The sequence below is a fragment of the Nyctereutes procyonoides genome, unplaced genomic scaffold (genome assembly GCF_905146905.1).
Source record: "Nyctereutes procyonoides isolate TBG_1078 unplaced genomic scaffold, NYPRO_anot_genome, whole genome shotgun sequence".
Lineage (NCBI taxonomy): Eukaryota > Metazoa > Chordata > Mammalia > Carnivora > Canidae > Nyctereutes > Nyctereutes procyonoides.
Window position 1 is genome coordinate 68,309 of NW_026575102.1, and position 16,481 is coordinate 84,789.

General features: G+C 46.6%; 1 protein-coding gene across 3 annotated transcripts in view; it reads right to left on the bottom strand.

Annotated features, from left to right (window-relative positions):
- Positions 1-16,481, bottom strand: part of PLEKHM1 (pleckstrin homology and RUN domain containing M1) — a 49,055-nt gene that overhangs the window by 13,332 nt on the left and 19,242 nt on the right. For all 3 annotated transcript variants that reach the window (XM_055333481.1, XM_055333482.1, XM_055333480.1), the window contains 2 exons: positions 3,857-4,127; positions 231-1,151 (listed from right to left, as the gene is read on the bottom strand). In XM_055333481.1, coding sequence (XP_055189456.1) covers positions 231-1,151; positions 3,857-4,127 — 1,192 coding nt within the window. The remainder of the gene's footprint in view (positions 1-230; positions 1,152-3,856; positions 4,128-16,481) is intronic.

Below are 16,481 nucleotides of genomic sequence, written 5' to 3' on the forward strand. Positions count from 1 at the left end.
AAGCAGACAGCAGCACTTCGAAGAGCTGCCACCCACAGGTGCCAACCCTTGGCAGGGGTGCTGGCCTGCGTGGGTGCCGGGGAGAAGCAGGGGCAATTTGCCGCAACATCCCAGGGGTGGCGTGGGGGCAGAGGTGGAGAGCCAGGAAAGGGCAGAGTGCCTAAATTAGGAAGCCGACTCGAGGCAGAGGAGGTGAGTGCACTGGGGGTGGTGGGAAGGCAAGCGGGCACCTGCACAGAAACAGCCCTGGGAGTCAAGGCCTTTCTCCGTGGGGATGGCCACCAGGTACTGCAGGAGGAAGCCGTTCTCCCTCGTGGCGAACTGCAGCACCTCCTGACAGTTCTCATCCAGACTGCCACCCAGTGTCACCGCCTCCTCGGCTGTCTCCAAGTAGGACGCCAGGACCTTGCGCACCAGCTCCCTCCATAGAGCGGCCTCCTCAGCATTCCCAGCCTGCAGCTTCAGGACAGCCTTGGCCGTGAGGATTTTGAAGCAAGATGGGCCCCCAAGGCTCGTGTCTGGCAGGATATCTCGGATGGTCTCAATTCCATGACTGTCACTTAACATCTTCTCATTGTTTCTCACTCGGAAGCATTTCAGAGACTCCAAGGATAGGGAGAAAATATAGGGCATCCAAGTCCTGTCAGTGTACAGGTACAGAAGGGATTCTTTAATAGCATCTGGCTCGGGAACTTGGGCAGAAGACCAACAGAACTGTGTGCCCTGGAGGGTTTCAGGCTCAGTGAGCAGGTCTGGGTGGGAGGGGAGGCCACCCTGGGGGGTGTCTGGGGGGTCCTCAGGCTGCTCTGGGTACTGGATGTTCACCCACTCATCCTCCTGCTGGGGCCGGCACTTCTGCAGGGCCTCCCGCACCCGGTCCAGCCAGTCCTCAGCTTCATCCTGGGAGGAGGCCCGCAGTGCCAGCTTCCTGCCAGAGAAGACCAGCTCAAAGCGGCCATCGCTGTGCGCCGGCCCCACAGACTCACAGCGCAGCAGTGAGCAGTTCTCCACGCAGGTGCGCTCCTCAGTGTTCAGGTAGAGGCGGAACTCCAGAGGGGAGAGCTCGCAGAAGAGCTCCTTCCAAATGCCCATCGCCCCTCGCCGCTCCACGGTGCCCAGCTTCATGAGACCCCGGAATGGGTTGGACAGCCCTGGGGGCAGAAAGGGGCACTTTAGACAGCGGGCCATCCCTCTACCTCCTGAGGCCCTGCAGCGGGTGTGGACAGTGGCTGCCACCAGAATAAATTTGAGCACTTTCATCCTGTCCTCACCCTCAGCTTGTTGACCTTGTTTCTGAATTGTTTATCTGAGACAAAAAAAAAAAACACTCAAAAGATGACCTCCACAGACCCCTTGCTACAGCATCTGTACCCACACTCTGACATCCCCCTTGTCACCAGGGATGAACTGACAGCTCAGTCTGAGGCCAACCCCTCTGTTTGATTGAGCAGAGGACCCCCGCCCCTGCCTATTCAGGGATAAGGGCATCTCTCCAGCAACCCATCCTCCCTCTCCTGTGTCACTGCTTTCTCCCTTCCCTCCTGGATCATTCCCACCAGCACACAAACACGCTGTTATTTCTGCCATCTTTAAAAATAGCCTTCTTGATGGCCCTCACATCTCTAATTACCACCCTGTTCCTTCGTCCCCCAAGGAGGTATCACAACAATCTCAAGTTCCCCAATTCCCATTCCATCTTGAATCTGCTCCAGTCAGGCTTCTGTCCCCTCCTTCCACTGAAACTGTGCTTGGAAAGCCCCATGCTCTCCTGGTCACCAAATCCAAAGGCTAATCCTTAGTCCCCATCTGGCCTGACCCATCGGCATCACTGGACACAGCTGAGCCCTCCTTCCCTCATGAAACACTTCCCTCACTCGACCGCTGAGGACTGCCACTATGGGTCCTCCTCTGCCCTAACGGGCCACTCTTCTGTCCCCTGGGCTTGCTCTTCCTTCTCTCCCTGACTTCTCAACATTGATGCACCTTAGAGCTCAGCCCTGGGGCCTCTTCTTCAGCGATACCCACTTCCTACCTGATCTTACCCACATTCAGGGCTTTATGCCAACAATGCCCTGGTTTTTAATCTCCAGCCTGAACCTCGCGCTTGAACCTCAGATTCAGATCTCCACCTGCTGTGTGCACGTCTGATATCTAGCATGTAATATCCCCTCAAAGTTAATATGCCCAAAATGAATTCCTGACCCTCCCACTGCAAGCCAACTTCTCTCCCAACATTCCTCATCTCATAAATGGCACACTGTATTCTTCTAGCTGCTTGGGCTAAAAACCCTGCAGTTATCCTTGATTCCCTTTCTTCCACACCCCATCTCCAGTCTATCTGCAAATCCTGCTGGCATAGCCCAGAAACCCCATTTCTTACCACCTCCATCGCTACCATATGGGCTCAGCTGGCCATCACCCCTGGCCTGGCTTATGGTGAGAGCCACCTGACTGGTCTCTCTCCCTGAGGTCCTTCAACATATGAGCCAGGATGCCCCCCCCCCCCCTTTAAAGGAAGTCAGACCATATCCCTCTGCCCCGAATCCTGCAATGGCTGCCATCTTCCTCAGAGCAAAAGCTAATGACTGTTCTGTGGCCCGAGAGGCCCTCTGTCACTTGGCCCTCATCTCCTCAGTTTCCTGGGCATGTGCCCAGCACAGGTGCTTTGCATTTGTTCCCTTGCTTGAGACACACAGGTCGCCCCATGCCTTCTTCCCTCCTTTCCTTCACATCTCCTCACATGTCACCTTATTTATGAGGGCCCCCTTGGCCATCCCGTACAAAACAGTACACTCCCCATCTTGGCACTCCCCAGTTTACTCTTCTCCATGGCGATGATTATCACCAGCCCATACTGTACCTTTACCTGTTAATTTTCTTATTTCCTGTCTCTTGCACTAGAACAGCAGTCTATGAAGACAGAGACTTTATTTCACTTCCTGCATGTCCCCAGCACCTAGAACAGCCTGACATATCACAGATAACTATCTGCTGAGTGAGTACATGTAGAAATGCTCCCTGTTACATAGGGGGTCTGCCCCTAACCGGGGATCCGAAAGACACGTGGTTTTCTCTCTCCCAGCCTGGACTGGCCTTGGAGATTTCAAACAATTGTATAGGGTCTTCCTACCCTTCAGGGAACCTGACAGCCTAGGTGTGAAGCACATTCTCTGGCATGGTTACAATTACCACATGGACATAAAGAAAAACCTAAAAGAAGCCAGCATGGAGACCAGGGCTCTACCCATACCCCTCAAGCCAGGAACCTGGCAAGAATTGTCTGTTGGGTCACTGCAAACACAAAACGAAGCGAGAAAGAGATGGACTCTAGGACTCCAGGTCATACTTTTTTGTTTATGCGGATTGTGGAAAAATTAGTTTATGGTTATTGAACGCATTCTAGAATTTCACAGGGTATCACTGTAAACAGCACATAGAGCACACTAACTAGAGCTGATAACACCCCACCAGAGCCATCAAACAAGCCAACTAAGATGAAGGCCTTGGGAAGAGACATTGAGATGCCTTCAGGAGGCATAGTTTGCTCTAGGCTCCAGGTAGAACCCAGAATTTTGTATAATCATATGACTTCAGGGGAAAAGTTTCAATATTTCAATATATGAAACAGGTTTTTGAGTATTATTTTGTCGAGATATTATGAGAAAACGTAGTACTTCTCCTGAAATGCTTTCCCGAATTACTCAGCACGGGTGCTCCATATTACATTTGGGGAAGAGATTGTGCTTGTAAGGAGAAGACACCCCCCAGCTGGTAATGGATAAGGGGCCTTTAGCCCTGCTCTCTGGAAGGCCCTGTGCCTGCAGTGTGAGGTCGCCAGAGCCCTGCGGCCACCTACCCATCTGCCGGCGGTGCACAACCCTGAAGTTCTTATGCTCCTGTGCAGTGGCCGCCTTGCTTCTCCTGCTTCCTGGGGAAGGCACACAGGCTTTGTCTAAGGATCCTGTGGAGAAGCTTTTCCTCGGTCCTTGGGAACAACGCCTGAGGAGACTAGGCCTTGACTCGGGTGACCCTCCGAAAGGAGCCACAGAGCGCTCTGAGGGGCTCTCTGTGGGAGGCTCTTGGGGAGGCCTGTAGAAATCATCCTCTGAGATCCAGCTCTTGTTTTTCTAGTGGAAAAGAGTGAAGACAGAGGTTGTTTTCAATGAACATCTTTATCAAGACACAATTTGCCTATCATTAAATTAATCTATGCCACATTTGCAGTTTAAAAGTTTCAGTGTGTTCAAAGAGTTGTGCAACCATCACCACAATCTAAGTTTAGGATGCTTTCATTACTCCAAAAAGAAAGCCCATGCCCATGAGTGGTCACTCACCATTTCCCCTCAACTGCTTCGGTTCTAGGCAAGCAATAATCTACTTTCTGTTTCCATTGATTTGTCCATTCTGCATGTTTCATAAAAATGGAATCTTCTAACACATGGGCTTTGCATCTGCCTTCTTCCCCTCAGCATCAGGTTTTCAGGGTCTGTCTGTGTTACAGTAGCTGTGAGTACTTCATTCCTCTTTATTACTAAATGGTATCCTGTGGTACAGATGTACCACACTGTTTGCTCACCAGCTGACAGGCATTAGGGTTGTTTCCCCTTTGTGGTGATTATGAATAATGCTGCTGTGAACATTCATGTCCAAGATTTTGTGTGGACGTATGTTTTCCCATTTCCTTGGGCACATACCTGTGAGTGGAAGTGATGGGTCATATGGTTAACTGTGTCTAACTTTCTGAGGAATTTTTCTTTCTTTTTTTAATTGTAGGAGTCAGGTCACACAGCTCTTAGAGACAAATGAACCTGGATTTGAGATCCTTTTTTTTTTTTTTAAAGATTTTATTTATCCATTCATGAGAGACACACAGAGAGAGAGGCAGAGACACAGGCAGAGGGAGAAACAGGCTCCACGCAGGGAGCCCGATGTGGGACTCGATCCTGGGACTTGAGGATCACCCCCTGGGCTGAAGGCAGGCGCTAAATTGCTGAGCCACCCAGGCATCCCATTTTCTGAGGAATTTTTAAACTGTTTTCCGAAGTGGCTCTACCATTTTACATTGTCACCAGCCACATATGAGGATTTTGATTTCTCCATATCCTCTCTACCATTTTTTGTTATCTGTTTGATTATAGCCATCCTGATGGGTGTGAAGTACCATTTTGTGGTTTAGGCTTGCAATTTCCCCAATGTCTAATGACACAGCAATCTTTCTTATGCTTAGGGGACATTGGTAGATCTCCTTTGGAGAAATGTCTATTCAAATCCTTTGCCCATTTTTAAATTGGTTTGTCTTTTGGTCCTTGTGCTATAGGTTGAATTGCATCCCCCACAAAGATATGTTAAAATCCTAAGCCCCAGTATCTCAGAATGTGATCTTTTTGGGAAGTAGGGTTGTTGCAGATGTAATTAGTTAAGCTGAAATCATGCTGGGAGAGGGTGAACCCTTCATCCAATGTGATTGGTCTTCTTTGAGTTCTGCTCAAATTTTAATTAACTCTCTTCTTCTGCTGGGCATCGGGTCCATTTGCTGTTTTTTCTCTAGCTCCTTTATGTGTAAGGTTAGCTTTTGTATTTGAGTTCTTTCCAGTTTTTGAATGGATGCTTGTATTGTGATGTATTTCCCCCTCAGGACTGTTTTTGCTGCATCCCAAAGATTTTGAACAGTTGTATCTTCATTCTCATTAGTTTCCATGAATCTTTTTAATTCTTCCTTAATTTCCTGGTTGACCCTTTTATCTTTTAGCAGGATGCTCCTTAACCTCCACGTGTTTGAGGTCCTTCCAAACTTCTTGTGATTTAGTTCTAATTTCAAGGTGTTATGGTCTGAGAATATGCAGGGGACGATCCCCATCTTTTGGTATCGGTTCAGACCCGATTTGTGACCCAGTATGTAGTCTATTCTGGAGAAAGTTCCATGTGCACTTGAGAAGAATGTGTATTCAGTTGAGTTTGGATGTAAAGTTCTGTAGATATCTGTGAAATCCATCTGGTCCAGTGTATCATTTAAAGCTCTCGTTTCTTTGGAGATGTGCTTAGAAGACCTATCGAGGGTAGAAAGAGCTAGATTGAAGTCACCAAGTATAAGTGTATTATTATCTCAGTATTTCTTCACTTTGGTTAATAATTCGTTTAAGTATTTGGCAGCTCCCACATTCGGGGCATGTATATTGAGGATTGTTAAGTCCTCTTGCTGGATAGATCCTTTAAGTATGATATAGTGTCCCTCTTCATCTCTCACTACAGTCTTCGGGGTAAATTTTAGTTTATCTGATATAAGGATGGCTACCCCTGCTTTCTTTTGAGAACCATTTGAATGGTAAATGGTTCTCCAACCTTCTATTTTCAGGTTGTAGGTGTCCTTCTGTCTAAAATGAGTCTCTTGTAGACAGCAAATAGATGGGTCCTGCTTTTTTATCCAGTCTGAAACCCTGCGCCTTTTGATGGGGTCATTAAGGCCGTTCATGTTCAGGGTTACTATTGACAGATATGAGTTTAGTGTCATCATGATATCTATTTAGTCCTTGTTTTTGTGGATTGTTCCACTGAACTTCTTCTTAAAGGGGAATTTTAAGAGTCCCCCTTAAAATTTCTTGCAGAGCTGGTTTGGAGGTCACATATTCTTTCAGTTCCTGCCTGTCTTGGAAGCTCTTTATCTCTCCTTCCATTTTGAATGAGAGCCTTGCTGGATAAAGTATTCTTGGTTGCATGTTCTTCTCATTTAGGACCCTGAATATATCCTGCCAGCCCTTTCTGGCCTGCCAGGTCTCTGTGGAGGGGTCTGCTCCCCATGAAAGTCAGGGACTTCTTGTCTCTTGCTGCTTTAAGGATCTTCTCTTTATCTTTGGAATTTGCAAGCTTCACTATTAAATGTCGAGGTGTTGAACGGTTTTTATTGATTTTAGGGGGGATCTCTCTATTTCCTGGATCTGAATGCCTATTTCCCTTCCCAGATTGGGAAAGTTTTCAGCTAGGATTTGTTCAAATACATATTCTGGCCCTCTGTCCCTTTCGGCGCCCTCGGGAACCCCAATTAAACGTACGTTTTTCTTCCTTAGGCTGTCATTTATTTCCCTTAATCTGTCTTCATGGTCTTTTAATTGTCTCTTTTTTCCTCAGTTTCCCTCTTTGCCATTACTTGTCTTCTATGTCACTCACTCGTTCTTCCACCTCGTTAACCCTCGCCGTTAGGACTTCTAGTTTGGATTGCATCTCATTCAATTGATTTTTAATTTCTGCCTGATTGGATCTAAATTCTGCAGTCATGAAGTCTCGTGAGGCCTTAATGCTTTTTTCTAGAGCCACCAGTAGCTGTATAATAGTGCTTCTGAATTGGCTTCTGACATTGAATTGTAATCCAGATTTTGTAACTCTGTGGGAGAGAGGGCTGTTTCTGATTCTTTCTTTTGAGGTGAGGTTTTCCTTCTAGTCATTTTGCTCAGTGCAGAGTGGCCAAAAACAAGTTGTATTGGGAAAAGGAGAGAAAGAGAGAGAAGGAAGAAAAGAGAAAAAGAAAAAAGAAAAAGAAGAAAAAAAGGAAAAAAGAGAAAAGAGAAAGAAAAAGAAAGAAAGGTGAAAAAAAAGGGGGGGTGGGGGAAGCAATCAGAAATCAAAAGAAAAGAAAAAAGAAAAAGAAAAACAAAAAACACGGGGGAGTATCTTCTTAATCTGTAGACTTTAAGTCCCTTGACTTCCCCTGGAACTGGTCCCTCTAGCTGGTCTTCTGGGGGAGGGGCCTGCTGTGCTGATTTTCAGGTGTTAGCACTTGGGGGAGCTTCTCTGCCCCTGCCTGCTGCAGGGCTCAGTGGGGGTTGTTTACCCCGTGAGGCCCCAGGAAGAACAGCCACAGTGGTTATGGCAGTTCTGGAAGCCTGGATTCAGCCCCCGCAGGAACTACGGGGCTCTCCGTCCGCAGGGCCTGGAGGCTCCGGGGCGGGGCCGCTGATCTGATCAGCAGGAGCGTCCTTGCTGTCCTGGGCCCTCCCGGCCTCTGCCTGTCCCGGGGGGAGGCCGGATCCTGGGCTGTGTCCCGGCGCCCTGTGCTCCGGGGCCTGCGCTGTTGGATTCGCGCTCCGGGTCGCGCAGCCGCCGTCTGCGGAGCCGCTCGAGCCCCTCTGAGCTGCTCCCGGCCGCGCAGCCCCCTCGGCACGGAGCCTCTTCCTCTGCCCGAGCTGCCGCCGCCGCCGAGCTGCTCCCGCAGCTGCGCAGCCCCCTCCGCGGAGCCGCCGCCCGAGCCCCTCCGAGCTGCTCCGGTTCCCGCCGTGCGCGCTGCAGCCCTTAGGGAGCTCGGCGCACTCTCCTGCGCGCGCAGGTGTCTGTTAGTGTCCCCGGGAGCCTGAGGGCATCCCCGCCCTCCTGGGTCCTGCTCCAACTCCCTGCGAGCCCCTTTCTGCCCGGGAAGGTTGGTGCAGCTCCTGCTTCTCCGGGACGGGGCTCTCCTGTCCTGGGGACACTCGCCCCGGCCTCAGCCCGGCTCCCCGTGGGGCCCCTCCCCCTCGGAGGCCGTTTGTTTCTTATTTCTTTTTCCCCGTCTTCCTACCTTGATAGAAGCGCGAACTCTTCTCACTGTAGCGTCCCAGCTGGTCTCTCTTTAAATCTCAGGCCGAATTCGTAGATTTTCAGGATGATTTGAAGGTTATCTAGGTAATTTGGTGGGGACAGGTGATTTGGGGACCCTACTCTTCCGCCATCTTGCCCCTCCTCTGATTAGTCTTCTTTAAGAGGAGAAAAGACATACATACAGAGGAGAATCCCAAGAGAAGACAGAGACACAACAAGAAAGCCATGTGATGACAGGGGCAGAGCTTGGAGTGATGGGTCTCTGAGCCAAGGAACATCAAGGATTAACATCAAAGATTGCCGGCAACTCCAAGCTGAGAGAAGGGTGCAGAACAGATTCCTTTTCAAAACCTCCGGAAGGAACCAACCCCATCTGGATTTTGGGCTTCTAGCTCCCAGAACTATCACAGAACGTGTTTCTGTTGTTTTGAGCCATCTAGTTTATGGTATTTTATTACAGAGGCCTTAGGAAACAAATACAAGTTGTAAGGGTTCTTTACATATTCTAGGGTATATGGGTTACTAGGCTTATAGCATATTTATGGTTTGCAAATAATTTCTCCAATTCTGGGGGTTGTCTGTTCACTTTCTTGCTGGTGCTTTTCGAGGCATGAAATTAAAAAATCTTTTTTGAAGTCCAACATATCTAGTTTTTTCTTTTGTCTCTGCTTGGTGTTATAGGTAAGATGCCATTGCCTAAGCCAAGATCACAAAGATTTGCTCCTATGTTTTATGCTAAAAGCTTTATAGTTTTAGCTCTTACACTTAGGTCTATCATCTATTTTATATTAATTTTTGCGTATAGGGTGAGGAAGGGGTCCACCTTTATTCTGTCACATGTGGATATCCCCTTATCCCAGCATCAGTTGTTGAAGGGCTGTAGAATTTTTCAGCCCTGCTTATCAGGTTTGAGATGAGGGAGGCATGGGTGAGCAGGACTCAGAGTCCTCACTGACCACCTGTGCTGGGGCTCCTCACTTCTGAGCAGGCTCCTGAAACCCCAGGGAGCCAGGCCCTGCCCCTGCCCTTCTGTCGCAGTGGAGTCTGAAGTTGTTCACTGGCTGGGAGAAGTGGGATGGGTCTAGTAGGGTCAGGTGATTGTGGGATTGGATTTTTTTTTCTTTTCACTATTTAAAGCACTCCCTGACTTTCTGTGCCTAAGCATGGATGAGCAGAGGCAAGAAGAAAGCTGGCTGGACTGCCCTAAGTGGCTGTCTACACAGAGGAAATGACTCACACAAGGGGTGGGCTCAGCCCAGCTGTTTTGTTAAGTGTTACCAACCTCACCCTGAAGTTGCTATTTCCAGCCCCTAAATCAGATTGACCTCCTTGCCCTATAGACAAGGAAGGGGAGCAGGGCTGTTACTGCCCTAGAAGGATTGTTTTGGACTGTTTAATCCACTCAGATACCATATAGCTCCTTAAGCCAAGAGTGAAGAGCTCAGAGTCAGGAGCATGGGGGCCTCACAATGCTGGGTCTCCAGGGCTTCCTCTGAAAACCCTGAATTAGCAGAATTCAGAATTAGCAGGTGCTTCCTTCTGCCAGTGACAGGATAATGTGTCAATCAGGGTGGCTACTTGAGGACCATCTGCAACAGACAATTCTGAACAAAGCCTGCCTAGGCCAGAATGACCCAGGGGAGGTCCCTGAGGAAAATGGGCAGGAGAAACCTCACCGAGCCTGGGGCACATACCTGGGAAGTCTTGTGGCCTCCCAGCTCCAGCTGATGGCTCCAAAGGGAGAGACCACTATTTTTTAGTCTCAGCTCAGGGGTTATCTATCACCTCCTCCTGAAAGCTTTCCTTACTATTCCCCAGTCTACACTCCTCCCACATTCCACCTGAGTCAGGGACCCCTTTGAGCACCCATGGCATTCTTTGCTCATGCCCAGCCTAACAGCTGTTTGCAAGTTTTCATTTTTCTTTTTGCCTGGCACAGAGTTATAACAGATGAGGGAATAAATCTTGACTATCCAAACATCTGTAGCATAAAAGAAGAAGGGTGGGGCGAGGAGACTGGAAGGAACGAGCCAAATGTGAATTGTGAGGTGATGTATGTTCATTGGTGAGGGCTTCTCTCTCTGAGGAGGTGAGGCTGACTACTAGGAAATATTCAGACACAGTCCAGCGGCTACAGCTCATCCACCAGGAAATGATACTCCAGGGAAACATCTTTTGTTCTCTGAGGCAATAGAGAAAAACAGTTGGAACACTGGGTCCTCGCAGCTTTTGTACACAGGACTGAATAGAGCTCTGTAGCTGTGACCCAGCCAAGGCTTCTCCCTCATGAAGTGGGGAGGGTGGAGTGCACCACAGTTGCCCTTCTCTCTCCCCTTCTTGCCACCTTCATACCTTCTGCTCACTCAGCGTCCCTCATCTGGCCAGTTCCCTGCCCCTTTAACAGTGGGGGAAACCACCACTGACCAAAGGTCGAAGCCCATGCAGCACCTGCCACTAGGAACCCAAGACACAGGAATGCCACTTGAGTTACTAAAGGTACAGGATGCTGTAAATAAACAACTTTTAGGTCTCAGAGGGGAGTTGGGCTGAGGAGGGAGATACTAGGTGTCTGGATTGTTTTCAGAAAAAGTGCTTTTTGTCCAGTCTATCCTCATATCAGGCAGAAAAATGTTGCCTATAATCTGGCCTGGAGGAGGGGACCACATGCTATAGGCAGGTGGTCCATGAAGGCAGTGATTAGGATGAAGTCTTAGAATTCAGACTGTTTCCTGGAGTGAATCTGAGAAATCAATTCAAAACCTCCTAGATACCACAAATAAAAGTTCCCCTACTCCTTGCTCCCTTCCTTCCCAGCACTGGTTGCCAGTGTAATTATGATGTGGGTAATGACTTGTCTAATGCAGTGTCTGCCCCCAAGAAGCAGGATCCTTGTCCATCCTGTTCCATCACCATACCAAGTATGGTGCTTGGCCTAGAGCAGGGCCTTTGTGTTGAGTGAATTTAAAATAATTTTTTTTTTAAAGAAAGACTGAATGGCTCTCCTGGTTACACAACTGGACAGTGACCACCCTCTACTGCCCCCACTGCCCACCCCATGCTGCCAAAGTGTCAATAAATAGCAGTGACTAAGTGACAGAAGCATAGAAAGATGAGAGCTATAGAGGTGACACATAGGCCAGGGCTCCACCCTGACCAAAAGCTGGGGGTCCACCAGGCCAGTGTGAGTAGGTGTGCCGCATGGTGGTGGCCAGCAACTATCTACTGAGTGGAGGGATGAGTGGGTCCTGTAAACTCTAAGCAGGCTGACTTCCCTGAGGCCTGCAGGGATGCATAGCCTGCTCTGGTCAGACCAACCTGTCACCCCATGCACCGGATGGTATATTTCTCAGTGTAAACTGACAAGCTGGCACCTCGAAATCTCTGAGAGTTTGAAACTACTAATTATGCCTAGACTCTCCCGGGTACAGTGCTCGGAGCTGACATTACAGAAGGCAATAGACATGTTCTTTCACACGGAGCTGATATTGGAGTCCAGAGGCAGAAAATAAACAAATCGAAAGACGATATGATTTCACACAGTGACATGTATTACAAAGAAAGTAAAGCAGGCAAATGGGAAGGGGAGTCACTGGGGACAGTGCTTTCAAGACAGGGTGCTCAGGAAAGGTAAAGACAAAGGCGAGGAAAAGGAGCCGTCTGGGAAAGGGTTCAGGCAGATGCAACAGCAAATGGAAAGGCCTGGGGCTGAAAGGAGTCTGTTCTGTCAGGAGCTGCAAGGGAGCCAGAGGGTCCATGCTGGGTGAGCAGAGCAGGAGCCTGGGTGAGCAGAGGAGGAGCCTGGGTGACAAGCTGTCCTGTCCCATCAGCTCTTGGACCCTGGCAAGACAAGATGTCTGAGCCTATGCAAGACAAGTCAGATCCTGGACAGGAGCGAAGTTGACTTGGTCAATGCCATTCTGTGGAGCTCTGCTGGTACACGCAGTCACCGACCCTAAGGACAGCCCTCTGCTTGAAGCTCAAGCCAAGGGCTGTGGAGACTTTCTTCTTCACCCCTCCGAAAGTGCTGACAGTTATCTGCTCATAACCTTCAGGGTCCTGTGACATTCTGGACCCTGAAGCAATTTGCAGGATAGCAAAAATGGAAACTGTGACCCTCACTTACACAGTGGCATGATTTATATACTCATAGTCAATAGATGGTGCTGATCATTCAGATATCCATAATGGAAAACATGACTTTTGATTCCTACCTCACACCATACAGAAAAGTTAATCCTAGAGGGATCATAAACTTAATTTCAAAAAGTAAAACACTAAAGCTTTTAGATGAAAATACAAGGTTTTCACAGCCTTGCAGCTTTGAGTAGACAAAAAGTTTAAAAATAGACACACAACATATTAACCACAGAGAGAGATTGATAAAGATCATTAAAATCAAGAACTTCTGTTCCACAAAAGATACCATTAAGAGATTTAACAGGCAAGCCATAGACTTAGAGGAAATTTGCCATATGTATATATGCTTTGTATTTTTTCTCTAGTAAAAGACCATATCCATAATACATAAAGAGCCCCTATAAATAAATAAGGAAAATACAACTCAAAAATGAAACAACGGGGGCTCCCTGGGTGGCTCAGCGGTTTGGTGCCTGCCTTTGGCCCGGGGCATGATCCTGGAGTCCTGGATCGAGTCCCACATCGGGCTCCTTGCATGGAGCCTGCGTCTCCCTCTACCTGTGATTCTGCACCCCCTCTCTCTGTGTCTCTCATGAATAAATAAATAAAATTTAAAAAAAAAGAATGAAACAACGGGAGTGCCTGGGTGGCTCAGCTGGTTGAGCATCTGCCTTCAGCTCAGGTCATGATCCTGGAGTCCTGGGATGGAGCCCCGCATTGGGCTCCCTGCTCATTGGGGAGTCTGCTTCTCCCTCTGCCTCTTACCCTGCTCGTGCTCACTCTCTCCTTCTCTCAAATAAATAAAATCTTTAAAAAAAAAGGAATGAAACGACTTAAACACTTCCAAAAGAAGATCAACCAATAAGGAAATGAAATCGTATCAAAATTTTTGGTCATCAGGGAAATGCAAATTAAAACCACAGTGAGGGGGTACCTGGGTGGTGCAGTCAGTTAAGCATCTGACTCTTAGTTTTGGTTCAGGTTGTGATCTCAGGGTCCTGGGATCAAGCCCTGCATCCATCTCTCTGCTCAGTACCAAGTATGCTTAAGACTCTCCCTTTCCCACTCCCTCTCCCTCTGTCACCCCCAAAACCACTTGCATGTGCCCACGTGCTTTCTCTCTAATAAATAAAATCTTAAAAAAAAAGCCAACACATGCTGAGACGTCACTGCACACCTGTTAAGGTGGCTAAAAGTCAAAAGACTGATGACACCACCAGCTAGGATAAAGAGCAACAAAAATACTCACATATTGCTAGTGTGAGTACAAATCAGTACAAGCACTGTTAGAAAATGCTTGGCATTATCTGCTAAAGGTAAACATATGCCTACATGATGACAATGGCAATTTTATTACTAGATTATATACCCACAGAAAAGAGTATAAAGGCAAGAGCAAGAATGTTCACAACAGCTTTCGTCATAATACCCAAAACCTGGAAACAACCCAAATGTCTGTTGGCAGGAGAATGGATAGATGCATCAGGATATACTCTTACAATGGAATATTATAGAACAATGGAAAATGCACAGGTGACTCTCTCAGACATAATGCTCAGTGAAAGAGGCAAGAGTACATATTGTATGATTCCATGTACATGAAGAGGGAAAATGAATCTATGGTGCTAGAAGTCAGAATGGAGACTTCCTATGGAGGGGAACAACGGGAGAAGGCATAAGAGAGCCTTGTGGTGGGCTGGAAAGGGTCTATATTTTAATCTGGATGGTGGTTACAGAGTGTAATCGTATATAAGTACTCACTGAGATATGTACTGAGGATCACTTTACATCATTTCTCAAAAACCTTCTAAAGGGGGGAAATTATAGTCTTTTTAACAAATGGTGCTGGTACAATTGGATATCCCTATGCAGAGGAATCAAGCAGGACTTCATCCTTATACCATATAAAAAATCAACTCAAAATGGATCATAGATCTAAATATAAGAGCTAAAATTATAAAAGTTTTATAAGAACACATAAGAGTAGATCTTTGCGACTTTAAATTAGGAAATGGGTATAGATATGACACCAAAAGCACAAATGATACAAGAAAAAAACCCCAGATATATTGGACTATATCAAAACTGAAAACATTAATGCTGTAAACGATACCACCAATAAAGTGAAAAGACAACTTACAGGATGGGAGAAAATAATTCCTAATTATGTATCTAAAAAGGGTAGAGAACCCAGAATATATAAAGAACTATTATGACTCAATAATAAAAGGACAAAAAAAATCCAATTTAAAAATGGGTCAAGGTTCTGAATAGATATTTCTCCAAAGCTGATACACAAATGGCCAAAAGGCACATAGAAAGATAATACTCGGGGCAGCCCCAGTGGCGAAGCGGTTTGGCCCCGCCTGAAGCCCGGAGTGTGATCCTGGAGATCCAGGATCCTGCATGGAGCCTGCTTCTTCCTCTGCCTCTCTCTCGCTCTCTCTGAATGAATGAATGAATGAATGAATAAATAAATCTATCTTAAAAAAAAAGAAAGATAATACTCGAAATCATTAGTCATTAAAGAAATGCAAATCAAAACCATAATGAGATACTAGTTCTCACCCCCCCTAGGATAGCTATTATAACAATTTTTTTTAAAAAACCATAAGATCTGTTGGTAAGAATGTAGAATACACTGCTGGTGGGAATATAAAATAGGGCAACTGCTTTGGAAAACAGTTTGGCAGTTCTTCAAAAGGTTAAATATAGAGTTACCATGTGACCCAGAAATTCTAGTGTTAGGTATGCATCCAAGACAATTAAAAGCATATATCAACACAAAAACTTGTACATGAATGTTCACTGCAATATTATTTGTAATGGCCAAAAATGGGGAAAAAACCCAAATGTTTATCAACCGATGAAAGACAAACAGAATGTGATATGTTCGTACAAGGGATCTACAGTGAACTATTTGTCATTGAGGTACAGACCAGCCTACAACAGGGATGAATCCTGAAAACAATATGTTAGTTGGAAGAAGCCAGTCACAAAAGATTACATATTACATGATTCCATTTATGTGAGATGTCCCGAACTGCAAATCTATTGACAAACATTAGTGGTTGCAGGGAATAAGGAGTGAGGCTGGGGGAGGAGAGGCAGATGGGAAGTCACTGCTAATGGCAAGGGATTTCTTTTATGGTGGATGGAATGTTTTCAAATTCAATTGTAGTCATAGCTGTACAACCTTGCAAATATATGAAAAAAAGCTGAATTATACACTTTAGTTAGGTGAATTGTAGGGTATTAGTTATAGCTCGAAAAAGCTGTTAAGAAAAGGGTGTGTGTGTGTGTGTGTCTCCTCATCTATTTCATGGCCTTGGCCCCATCCTGAGTTACAGGATCTGGAAGCTACAGGCCAGATGAGAGACACGCATGAATGGAGCCAAAAAAGCAAGACTATAACCCAACATGAACCCCAGACAGAGCTGGGGTAAACTCGGGGCTTTGTGTGTCTATGTGCATACAACTCCTATCTGGGCTGTTCATGACACAAGAACAAATATGCAATGGCAAAAGAGTTTGGGTCCACAACTTTGACGATTGTTCTTAAGCTTCTGACCCATGGCTCTGCTTAGAAGATTCCCAGGGTGAGTTTCCCTTGGATTATCAACAAAGTAGACTGGCTTATTCTAGAACAGCACTGCCTGACAGAAATAGAATTCCAGTCACGTGTGTCATTTTAAATGTTCTACTAGCCACATTTTTAAAATGTAAAAAGAAACTAGTGAAATAAATTTTGATAATATATTTAAGCCAATATATCACAAATA